General features: G+C 41.9%; 1 protein-coding gene across 1 annotated transcript in view; it reads left to right on the top strand.

The window, feature by feature from the left end:
- HIVEP1 (HIVEP zinc finger 1) overlaps positions 1–9,804 on the top strand; it is a 137,588-nt gene extending 127,784 nt beyond the window's left edge. The window contains exons 7-8 of the mRNA XM_082848321.1: positions 5,981–6,492; positions 8,085–9,804. Of these exons, the coding sequence (XP_082704447.1) occupies positions 5,981–6,492; positions 8,085–9,245 (1,673 nt within the window). The 3' untranslated portion in view covers positions 9,246–9,804. The remainder of the gene's footprint in view (positions 1–5,980; positions 6,493–8,084) is intronic.
- Positions 9,805–12,599: the final 2,795 nt, after the last annotated feature.

The following is a 12,599-nucleotide window of genomic DNA, read 5'->3' as shown; positions in this document are numbered from 1 at the left end:
GTGAGCGGGGGCTACTCTTCGTTGCGGTGCACAGGCTTCTCATTGCAGTGGCTTCTCTTGTTGTGGAGCACTGGGTCTAGGCGTGTGGGCTCCAGTAGTTGTGGCATGTGGGCTCAGTAGTTGTGGCTTGTATGCTCTAGAGCACAGGCTCAGTAGTTGTGGCGTATGGGCTTAGTTGCTCCTAGGCATGTGGGATCTTCCTGGACCAGGGCTTGAACCCATGTCTCCTGCATTGGCAGGCAGATTCTTAACCACTGCGCCACCAGGGAATCCCAGTTCCTTACTTTTTGACACCCAAGATGTTCCAGCCATGGAGTTCACCATTTCCCCAGGGACCCCTGGTTCACGTTACTGGAGAATGGTATTTAGGAACCAAGATCTAGCCGCTAGGTGGTGTGTCTCTGGCTACTAACCTGTCACTGCTTCTAGCCCCTCTCGTTGGATAGAGCTGGGAAATATGCATATTTATGCTAACTCGTACATATACGTACATCTGTGTTTATTTCTGTATCTGTGTATGTGTACGTGCGCACACACGCGCACACACACACAAACGAGAACATGAGTCCATACTGATAATTCCAGTTCCAGTCCAGTCCCACAGAGTTTATTTTAGCCTGCTCCATTTCCTTTTTTTTTCTTTCACCAACAGTGAGAAACCTTCTCATCTACAGTATGTTCACTTATTTGTTCAACTCTAGCATACCAATAAACTAGTTCCAGAAATGCTGACCCACCTGTGAAAAGCAGGTTTACAATCACAGCGTAGTGTTTGTATGCAGCTCTTTTTGTCTTTAGCCTTCACATTGTCTGGTCAGAACTCCCTTTGCCAGGGTTACCTAGGTCATGGTTGTGGAGTTCATTTGTACTCAGCCATCCGTCTCAGCATGCATTTCATCTTAGATTTCCACCACATCCTGGTCAGTTGTGTTTGTATTTACACACCCTACAATTCACCTTAGGGTGCACAGTTCTCTGGTTTTCGACAAATGTGTACAATCGTGTGTCCAGCCCCACAGTTCCACAGAGAACAGTTCCATCGCCCCAAAATTCCTCTGCGCCACTTCTGTATAGACACCTCCCCCCCTGCGTCCAACAGCCCCTAGCAGCCACTGATCTCTTTTCCTCCCTGTATTCGTACGTTTTCCAGAGTGTCATACGAAAGGAATCAGAATAAGGTGCTTTGGGGGTCTGGCTTCTCTCACTTAGCAGAATACATGTGAATTTGTCCATGTTTTTGTGGGTGTCAGTAGTTCATTCCTCTCTATTGCTGAGCAGTATTCCGTCGTATTGATGTGCTATAGCTTCGTAGCCACTGGCCACTTGAAAGATGCCTGTTATTTCCTTCCTGCTCCTTGCTTTCGGTTTAGTTTGATTGTCTTTTTCTAATTTCTAAAGCTGAGAACTCAGATAATTTATCTGAGACCTTTCTTCTTTTCTAATAGAAGTGTTGGATACAATAAATTTCCCACTAACCACTGCTTTAGCTGCATCCCACGAATTTTGAATGTTATATTTTGGGTTTTATCCAGTTCAAAATATTTCTAACTTTTCTTTGAGACTTTCATTTCTGACTCATGGATTGTTTAGAAATGTGTTATTTAATTCTGAAATATTGGGGGATTGTTCAGATATCTTCCAGTAACTGATTTCTAGGTTATTCTGTTTTCAAGCAAAAACGTAAGTATGATTTCTATTCATTGAAATTTGTCGAGGTTGGCTTTGCAGCTCAGAATATACACATGGGTGAATGTTCCACGTACACTTAGAAGGAAAGCATATTCTGCTCTTTGGGTGGAACATAACTGTTAACTAGGTCTAGGTGGTTGACAGTATTTTTCAAGTCTTCCGTGTTCCTACTGATTTTCTGTATACTTGTTCCATCAGTCACTGAGAGTAGAGTGTTGAAGTCTTCAGCTGCAGTTGTGCATTTGTTTATTGCTTTTTTGTTTTAGCCTCATTTATTTTGAAGCTCTGGTTTCATTGCTACACATTTAGGATTGTTATATGTTCGTGGAAAGGTAACCCTTTTATCATTATGTAATGTTCCTGTTCATCCTTGATAATATTCCTTGTTTTGATGTCTGCTTTGTCTGATATTAGCATATAGTTTTCTCAGCTGTATTTTAATTTTTAAAGGTATATCTTTCTACAGACTTGACTTTCTATCTATTATGTCTTTATATTTAAGATGGATTTCTCATCCATAATATATCCTTGGGACTTGCTTTTTTACCCAGTCTAGCAGTCTCTCTCTTTAAATTCATGTGTTAGAGCCTTCCTTTTATTTTTATTTTTCATGTAGTTGGAATAAAATCTATCATCGTGCCAGCTGTTTCCTATTTGCTTCATTTTTTCCTTCTTTTTATGCCTTAATTAAGCATTTTTATGGTTCTGTTTTTCTCCTCTGTTGACTTATTTGTGTCTTTTAAGAAAATTTAGTCATCTGCCTTCAAATAATATTCCATTACTTTACATGTAGTGTAAAGACTTTATATAGCAGTGTATTCACAATTCCTCCTTTTCATCCTTTGTGCTGTTATTGTTATACCGTTTACATTTACACATGCTCTAAACATATAGCACATTTTTACTACTGTAGACATTAAATTATCTTTTAGAACAAGCAATTAAAAATTTTTTTAAATTTTATCTTCATTTATTGTATTTCCATTGCTTTTCTTTTCTGGGGGTAAATATGAGTTCCCATCTGATACCATATTCCCTGTGCCTAAAGAGCTTCCTTTAACATTTATTGTCAAGTAGGTCGCTGGCAGTGGATCTCCTCAGTTTTTGTTTTCTAAGAAAGTCTGTACTTCTCTTTCATCTTTGAAAATTATTTTCAATGAGCATAGAACATAGAATTCTGGGGTTTTTTGGTTTGGGTTTTTTTTTTTTTTTCCTTTTCTTTTCTTATCATTGTTACTGTGTTTTTCATTGCTAGCATTTCTTTTTTTTTTTTTTTTTCATAGTTTCATCTCACAGATGAAATTCCCACTTGGTAGTATATATTGTTCACCTTTCTCGTTAGAGCCTTTAACATATTGGTCGATTATTTTAAATTCTCTGAAAGTTCTAACATCTGTATCATATCTGACTGGTTCCGATTGCTTTTCCTCTTCTGCGAATGTTTTTTCTTGCCTTTTTGTATGCCTTGTAATTTTTGTTGAAAGCTAGACATCTTGCATAAGACAGTAGAGACTAATGTAAATGGTTTTTATGCCTAGCAAGGCCCTTTGTGTGGGAGTTAGAGCCTTTCTAGTCAAGAGTTGGACTGGGTTGGAGAGATTTGTTGTTGTTAAGGCTACCGTCAGAGCACCAAAGCCTTCAGATTCCTATAGAGCCACTTCTTGTTTGCGGTGGGGGTTGGGTTATAAGAGAAATGCTTGTTCCTTTCCAGTTTTAGGTGCTTCCTTTGTGCTATGCCTCAGAGAGGGTGCTCTACACATTCTATTCTTCTCCTGGTCCTCTTCCAGCGGTATTTTGCTGTTACCTCTCATTTCAAGCTCCTTAACTTGGCATTAGGGGGTGAAGAGGAGGATGGGATGCCACCTCTGTTGTGATGCAGCCTCAGCCTTCTACGTGCACCATGTTCTCAGGTTTCTGGACTGTGGCCCTCTTGTTCTCCTTCCCTAGCTCAGCTGTTGTGGTGGACTCAGCTGGCAACCTTGTCCCTCCTTAAGGAATAGAGTTGTGTTTTTTCTCTTATTCATTCCCTTTCCCTACTGCAGTACGTTTTCACCAAAGTTCCCAAGGGCAGCAATGCTTGTTGCCCTCCTCTTCACAGGACAAAGTGTTTGTTCCCTAGTGGAGAGAGGGGAGAGGGACCTAGGGGGAGTTCCTTGCGCCTCCTAAGTGCTGCTGCTCTCCCCCGGATCTGGACCACAATGGATACTTAGTGCTCTTTTCTGTGAGTGCTTGAATGGTGTTCATGACATAGAGCCTGCAAGAGAATGTAGCCCCAGAGGAGTCACACAGCCCTCCCAGCCCACGCTTGGCTCTAACCAGTCTGTCAACCATTTAGCTGACCTCCCCCGACCCGTGTCCTGCTGCTTCTGCCCCAGATGACACAAGCATGTGTCTCCTCTCTTCCTACAGACACTGTCTCTAGAGTTTGGGCTGTTGGATTGCCTGGGACTTCAACCTTATAATGGGTTTAAGGAAATCTTCCTACAGACACTGTCTCTATCTAGAGTTTGGGCTGTTGGATTGCCTGGGACTTCAACCTTATAATGGGTTTAAGGAAAGTCATAAATTTAAAGTTAGGCCTGTTCTTTAAAAACAAAAGAAAGAAAAGAAGTAATAGCTTTTACGATAAAGCAAAGCCTAGTCAGGCTTTGCGGCAGGGTTGGCCTCTGATGAAATCAGCCTCCCTCTCCAGTAACCTGTTTCCTCTTGTCAGTCATCCGGTTTCTTCTGTTTTGTTTTGATTTTTTTTACTTTGAAAGAAAAATTTTTTCTCATATTAAAATCTCTAAAAATACATCTGATTCGGCATTCATGTGGCAAATTCAAAATATATGGGGGATGACTCTAATTTTAGCATTTCAAACATCAGACAAGGTATCAGAGAGGGATCTGTGAGGCAGGAGGCAGGGCATCTACCCGGAAGTCACCCATTCCACGTCCAGCATGGGCATCTGGTGGGATTCAATAGATTGGTGTTATTATGTATGATTTTACAGCAAAATAGTAGAACCCATAGATCAAAAGACATGAAATCACATATTAAAGGAATCTAAACATATACGTTTTCTGTTTGAATGTTTTAATTATAAAAGTAACATATGCTTGAGATTAAAAAAAACATAAAAGTTCTAGTCTGTTCTATCTCCTAGAAATAAACATCCTCAAATTTGTTGGTGTTGATGCTTCAAGACTTTTCTCTAAGAACTTATCTTTGTAATATAGAAAGAGTAGTAAATTAATATGCAAACTATTTGGAAAACCCAGGAAATATACCTATTAATTATTTCTGTTTATGTTTTTTTCTCTTCAAAAAGAACATATAAATGCAGACTGTATCACAGCTAAGTTGAACTTGGTCTGATGCCTTCTTTATTATAGCTCAGTGATGATGAATTGGGTAGAGATTTTGCACTCCTCCTCCATTTAACTTTTTAAACTTTATTAGCTTTCTAAGGGAAAGTACCTCTAATTTTGCAAGATTTTGAATAGATAAGGTTTTAAATCCAATTTCACATGAGCTTATGAGATATCTGAAACTATTCCCTAGATTATCTTGAATATTCCTTGTTAAACATAGTCTCACATGACATTATAAGGCTGATATTAATGACTTTTAATTAATGTTCCCCTTCCTGTGAGAAGTGGGTTGAGTCATTATAGAAAAAAATGATGGGAAAATTTAGTACCTTTCTCAGTTAAAAAAAAAAATGTACAAGGATTAAATATTACAGAATATTACTACTCAGAGGACAGTGGAAATATGCCTAAACTACTGTTCAAATACAAAGGAAAATTATTCTGTTCGCAAATATGAAATACCATCATTTTTTTTGGTTTTGTTTTCATTTGTTCAATAAAAGGGAGATACAAACAAGTATATAGAGAAAAAGAGCTCAGAAAAAGAGTTGCAGTGAACTCTTTGTTAATTTTCTTTATATAGTTCAGTTTTCTTTTGCAGGTTTTACGAGTATAATATTTGAGGCCTTTATTTCTGGTTTTCGTTGTGTATCACCCTCTGCCTGTCTGCTCCCGCGAGGTTCATTTCACGTTCTGCATCCCTAACAAGCCTTCCTGGCCACGCCCCACTCTGTCGGCGCCTCACTCCTCTGATTCCTGCTGCACAGACTGACCTCCGCATGTCATTCTCCTTGACTAAACTGTAGCCTTTTTATGGGTAGAGCCCTTGCCTTGAACATTCCTCACAGTATTGCCAAGCTTATAAAAAAGAAAAGGTTGCATTCGACCACTTGCAAAACATTCTGTAACATACCCTCCCGGTTGTTTTTATCAGATGAAAAGCAAAGATTCAGTTACGAGCGGTCTGGATATGATCTTGAAGAGTCCGATGGCCCAGATGAGGACGAGAACGAGAACGAAGACGAGGATGAAGACAGCCAGGCCGAGTCGGTCCTGTCGGCAGCCCCCTCGGCCACGGCCAGCCCGCAGCGCCTTCCGGCTAGAAGCGGCCTCCAGGACTGTCGGGGTGCTGACGAGGACGTCAGGATTCCTGATTGCTTTTCTGGGGGACACACGGACCCGATGGATGTTCTCCCGAGAGCGTTGCCCACCAAGATGACCGTGCTTAGCACAGTGCAGTCGGACTACGGCGGGAAGCCGGGGTCTCCGGTTAGGACCAGGCAGCGGGCTGCGGGGGACGAGGGTGAGGCAGCCGCTCCTGGAGACTCTGCCAGGTCACCCGAGGCTGCGCCCAGGTCCCCGTGTCACCAGATGTCTGTGGACTACCCCGAATCCGAAGAGATCCTGGGAAGTTCTGTGGCAGGAAAGGCTGTTGCTTTAACACAGGTAATAACTTGGTGGTTTTCTTTTCGTTTAACCTACTGAATATGGGGAACCTACTGACTTAAGAAATCAGTGCACTTAAATTACTCATTTACAGCTAAGGCAGTTTCTTTAACCTTATTTTTTTGTTTGATTTAAGGCCAAAGGACATTTATGTCCTTTGGATTCTCGTTAGGTATTTTAGTCAGAGTTCGTATATTGTATTATAAGTCTGTAAAAGAACCAGTATATTTACAGTATACTCATTTGTTATTATTTGGTTTTTTTAAAAAAAATCTTGGAATAAAAAATACGTGTGTGCCAACAGAGAATGTGAGTCTTGGGACCTACGTATTCCACGGCTTCCTCTGAGATGATCTTCCACTGGCATCGATGTGACGGATTTGCACTAAATTATCTGAACATTTTGCATTTTGCCCCTGTTAGCAGGCAGCTACCAGTTTCCATGGCAAAGTTAATGTGACCCAAAAAACGTATTAAGAAGTTCACTTTGCTTGAATGATCAAATTGCTGTGACAGCTTAGGAAAGCTTCCTGCCCAAGAACTAGCTCAGGGCCAGACTCAGGCCTCGGGAAAGTCACCCTCCATGTGTGCTGTGAATGATTTCCTGCTTTTACAAACCCTGGTGGGCTTGTGAGGAATCCGTTCTTCTCTCTCATTGACAGTTCTCTTACCTCTGGTGCGGACTGATAATTGTAATAGGATTTATTTCTAAATGCGGCAGATTTTGGATTGCTGGGTATCACTGGAGAAAACTAAAAAGACTGTGAAAAGATTGGATTTCTGTAGCCGATCCTACATTAATATAATTTAATTAAATTACGTTCCTATTTAAGTAACATTAATTAAATGAGTATGTACATTAATGTAGTTCCATAATACGGATATATCAAGAAAAAGCTAATATTTATATGATAATCTTGGGTGGAAGGGAGGATTGGTGAGATTTATCCCTTCTACTAACATTTCATTACTCTCACATTAGTCTCCTGTGCTCTAACCTTCTCTATCCCCAAATCGCTCACACACCTGCCAATGGCTGGAAATCTGGTTTCCAGTAGACATTTCATACACTTAGAATAAATGAACAAATGAAAACTGCAGACCTTTCCGTTAATGGCAGCTCTTTATTTCATAAATGGAGAGTCCTCCAGTTAATTTCCCCCCCCTGAGTCGATACTCATAGCCAACTAATATCTCAGAATTTCTCAGTAACTCCTAATCTCTAAAATAGGGTGGAGCCGGTGGTGGCAGCAATAATAGAAACAACAACAATGGAAGAAGAATTATGGCCCCTCTCAGGGTTAATTTCAGTATAACTGAGATGATATCCAGGAAATTTGTTTGAAAAACGTTAAGTACTCTACAAAACTTGTTGCTGACCTTTGTAAAGAGATGAAGAGTGTAATAGGTTTTAAGTTGGAAATTTATTGTTTAAATCAAAATACAACTTTTAGCAAGCTTATCATTTTTATAAAATACAAGTGTACATACTTTTACCTCAGGAGGAATAGACTTTACAGGAGCTAAAGATTTTAGCTCAGTGACTAATAAGGAAGCTCTGCCATCAAGGACCGTTCCGTCTTGTCTTTTAGGGCCCGTCATCCGTGAGCCTTCCTCCGCGGGGCACTGAGCGCAGCCCTCCGCCGGCAGGGGCACCTCCTTGCACGACCTCGCCTCGGCCCGGCGCTCAGGAGCCGAAGCAGCAAGTCGCTCTCCATCCGCCTCCAGGCCTGCCTTCTCCCCAGACGCATCTGTTCAGCCACCTTCCTCTGCATTCCCAGCTGCAGTCAAGGACACCGTATAATATGCTTCCGGTCGGGGGGATCCAGGCGGTCCCCGCCGGCCTCACATACTCCACGTTCGTACCCATCCAAGCTGGGCCAGTGCAACTCACGATCCCCGCTGTCAACGTCATTCACAGAACTGTGGGCACCCCCGGGGACTTGACCGCCGAAGTGTCCAGCGCTGCCAGCCCCTCCGGAGTGGCTGAATTGAGCAGCGTGGTGCCCTGTATTCCCATCGGCCAAATCCGCGTGCCGGGCCTGCAGAACCCGAGTCCGCCGGCTCTGCAGCCCCTGCCGGCACTGAGCATGGAGACCGTCAACATTTTAGGCCTGGCCAGCGCGAACCTCGGCCCGCAGGTGCGCCCGCACGGGCTCGCTCTGAACGCCGCCGTGGGGCTGCAGGTGGTGACCGCCAGCCCTTCCTCCCAGAGCGGCCCCGCCCCCCCGACCCCCATCCCGGGCCTCCAGATCCTGAACATCGCCTTGCCCACGCTGATCCCCTCCGTCGGCCAGGTCACCGTGGACGCCCAGGGAGCCCCCGAGAGGCCCGCTCCCCCAAACAGAGCCCGGGAGGCGCCGCCCAAGCAGCCCTCTGCCGCCGGTGCGCACCCGGGCGGTGGGAGCGCGTCACCGCAGGGCTCGCCCCGAGTTCCTCGGGAAAACGCACCGAAGGGTCTAGACCCACCTGCCCCGGCCAGAGACCACGCCAGGCGGGACGGCTCCAGTCGCCTGGACGCGGGGACGGCCGCCTCCGAGAATCACCCGAAGCCCCGGCACGAACTCCCTGCGGCTCCGGGCAAACCAGCATCCGGGCCCCAGCCGTCCGGCCGGCAGCCTCGCCCCCTGGACCGGGAGGGACCCGCGGCCCGGCCTCCGGCCCCGCCCCCGCCCCCGGCCCGGAGGCAGACCGCCCAGTTCAGCGATGTGAGCAGCGACGAGGACGAGGACAGGCTCGTGATCGCAACCTAGGGGCGTTTTATTTGGGGGTTTGGGGTTTTGTTTGGGTTTTGGTTTTCTGGGATTTTTTTTTTTTTTTTTATAGAACACTTACAGGTTTCTTTGAAAACCCTCCTTTCCTTAAAGCACATTTTTCTGACATAAACTCATGACTAATCTTTGTGCAATCATGAACTTCTGACCAATAATCGTTGTTTTGTGTCAGCTCCAGCCATTTTTGTACATGTTGTATAGACAATTGTGCCTTTTAGGAGTTTTATGTTTAGAGACTGTACAGATTGTTGAATATCTATATACATAAAATATATATTATATATGTATATGAAAACCAGGTAGTTATTTGTGTTTAGCAAAAAAACCTGTCAAATAAATCCAACGATTAAATTATATGTTGCACTGTTAAATATAAATTTTTATGGCTGTGGGACAGAGTTTCTGTGTATAAATTAGTACGTGAGCTCCATATTTATTGTATTCATATTAGTCTTTGAAAATGGGTCTGTCCTTCTTGCGTAAGACAGTAACTTTACACTTCAGACAGAGTTTCTGTGTTATGTTTCAGTAAAATATCGTTTACTGACTTTACCATCGCTTTAGTTGTGCTTTCTTTATGTCATGTAGGGGCCAGCAACCTACATTCGGAAGATAGCCCTAGGTTAACATTCCTTCCACACTCGCCCCCCTCCACCCGTATTTTTGAGAAATGGGGGCTTTATAGTGGTGTTACTGCTGTGTGAAACTCACTGAAATCCATTTAGCCAAGTGACCAGTTTTTCCAACTTGGGAGGAATAATTCTGTAGCTATTAACTTATGAGGAGATTCAGTACTTGAGAACACTTTCTGTAAGTATACATAGCATACGGACAGAAATGGGCAAAGTTCCTAAGGGTGAATATGACAGCTTCTGGGAATTGTAAATTAAGATACAAAACAGTCGTCCGGAGAGCTCGGCTTGGGTGAGGTGCATGAAACCCCGTACCTCGGGTATCACCCCAGGTCTGGGCTTGAGCCTGGCCTCTTCTTTGCCTCAGCCCTGATCGTTACACCCGGAGACCTCTGTCCAGTACCAAACTACAGGGGGTCCGGGATTTACAGAAGAACCAAATTCAGACTTCAAAATTACTTCAGTTGACTCTTTAGAAATGATTACTCCCTGTCCTGAGAGGCTTAACTTATTCAGAAAAATGGGGAGGGTACCCACAATTACCACTGCAGTGATTTGCATTATTACCTGAGCATTGTAGATGCTTCATTTGTGAAAAAAATGTTTTAATGTTGGAATTTGAATACTTAGCACGTCATTAAGGCAATGTGTTCATGTTTTTAAAGGCCTACGCTGTGACGATTTCAGCAATACGAAGTTGGTGAGACAACGGTGCATGAGGGAAATACTCTAAGGAATTCGGAGTCCTCCTTTTAGCCAGCCCCTGCTTCAAATCTGGGACTTTGGGAAAAGTGCCTGTCATCTGGGCCTGCGGGCTCTAACCTAAATTATGATCTCTAAAATGTGCCCCAGCCCCAGTAGGCTGTGACAGATCAGTGATGCTTTTGATGCTTGCTTCAATTTACATTTATACTTTTCCACAGATAGTAACAAAATTCTCAAAAACAATAAAACTACGTTTTATATTCCAAGATGTATTTGAAAAGAATGCTGGACACTCTGTCATAGGAATTGTATTGCTCTAACAGTAGAGTTGTTGAAAATGAGGTCCATTATCTGTCAGATTTCTCAAAATAAGTTTTAACTTTGTGTCACACCTCTTATTACAGTTTTGTTGCCTAAAATTCTAAAGCAGAATAATAAACATATTTTTGTTTCCTAATCACATTTTAGGTACATATGACCTCTCTAAATTCAAAAGTAATGCTAAGAATTTTGGCATTGAGGGGTTTTTTGGTTTGTTTGTTTTTTAGTTTATATAAATAGAATTTTCTTAATTTGAAGAATTCCTGTATTTAACCAAATACTAAATGTTGTGCTATGCTTGGATCCTCCCTTGAAAATCTCATAATGCCGTAACATACCATAGGCTTCTTTTGTACTCTTGACTTTTTAAGATTCATCACATTGTGCACATATCTTTAGTATCACTGGCTATAATGCCTTCATGTGGCTTTCAAATATTTTGCTAGCATTTGAAATATGCAGCTAACTCAGAAACATTATCAAAGTTTGTGCCATTATATTTTGAAATAGTCCCGTGAGCAAAACATAAGGGGATAATTTTGAACTGTTTCTCCAGAGTCTTCTTTTCCCAAGGAGCAAGTCATTCTCAGATATTAATGACTTACAAATAATGACTCGAATAAATTACTTACAAGTAATCCAGAGGGCTGGGAAGCTACATGTGACTTTTGTTGTACTCTCATGAAAGACCCAGGTCAGTAGAGAACTAGAATGCAAGGACCCAGCAAATCTCTTTACATTATTATCAAAACAGGTGAAACCCATAATGTGAAACAACTTCAATATCTTCTTGTATGAATCCACTGAAACCATCAGAGGTGTCGGAAATAGCAAAAGAACAAAAGTTCATTTGTCTAGTTTTTACAGATTAGTACATCTGTTTTATGAATGTTTGCTATGAGTTAACATAAATCAATGGCACTAAAGTAGCTTATTTTTATTCTCTAAGTTTTAGGCTACAGCAATAATTATTTCAGAATGAGATGATCAACTGATAATATTTATATAGAGATTTTGTTTCTCATCTTTTTTCATAATATAGGCATGATTTTCCTTTCACGGAAAAGGTATAAACAACACTTTTCTTATTAGTTGATCTCTGACCTGAATTTTAAATGGTGGGGCTTAACAAAGATTAGGGATCATTATTTTCCTTGGAAGACTGTCAAGATAGGTAACATTTCTTTCATGATGCGTGCTCAGGGCAAAGTACATGCTCTTCTTCACTTCTCTGTTTTTAGCATTACGTTTTAGGGTGAAGTTTGAGATCGACTTGAGATCATTTTGAGATCAAGCAACACCAGAAAGGTGACTTTCGTTGGAGTAGTTTTGTTTCCAAACCATCTATACATTCGAAACGTGGGATATTAAATGTCCCTAAAATAAGAATCTTCTCCCAAACTGACTTCCCACGACTTAGGAGAATTATCTATTTAATATTCAATAAATGTTATTGTATATATATATAATATATTTAATATATAATATGAATATGTATTTTAATGACAGTAACTCCTTGCTGTCATAACGCCCCAAAGATATGCAGAGAATAAATTTAAAGCAAGAATAGTAAAATATTTCTCTCTACAGATTGTATCATCTGAAAATCATGAGGCTGTTACGTATATTGGTTTCATCTAGAACCGTGCATGCATAAGATTCTGTGCAAGGCAGT

The sequence above is a fragment of the Leucopleurus acutus genome (assembly GCF_964270905.1).
Source record: "Leucopleurus acutus genome assembly, chromosome: 10".
Classification (NCBI taxonomy): domain Eukaryota; kingdom Metazoa; phylum Chordata; class Mammalia; order Artiodactyla; family Delphinidae; genus Leucopleurus; species Leucopleurus acutus.
This window is presented reverse-complemented; position numbering and strand designations above follow the sequence as displayed.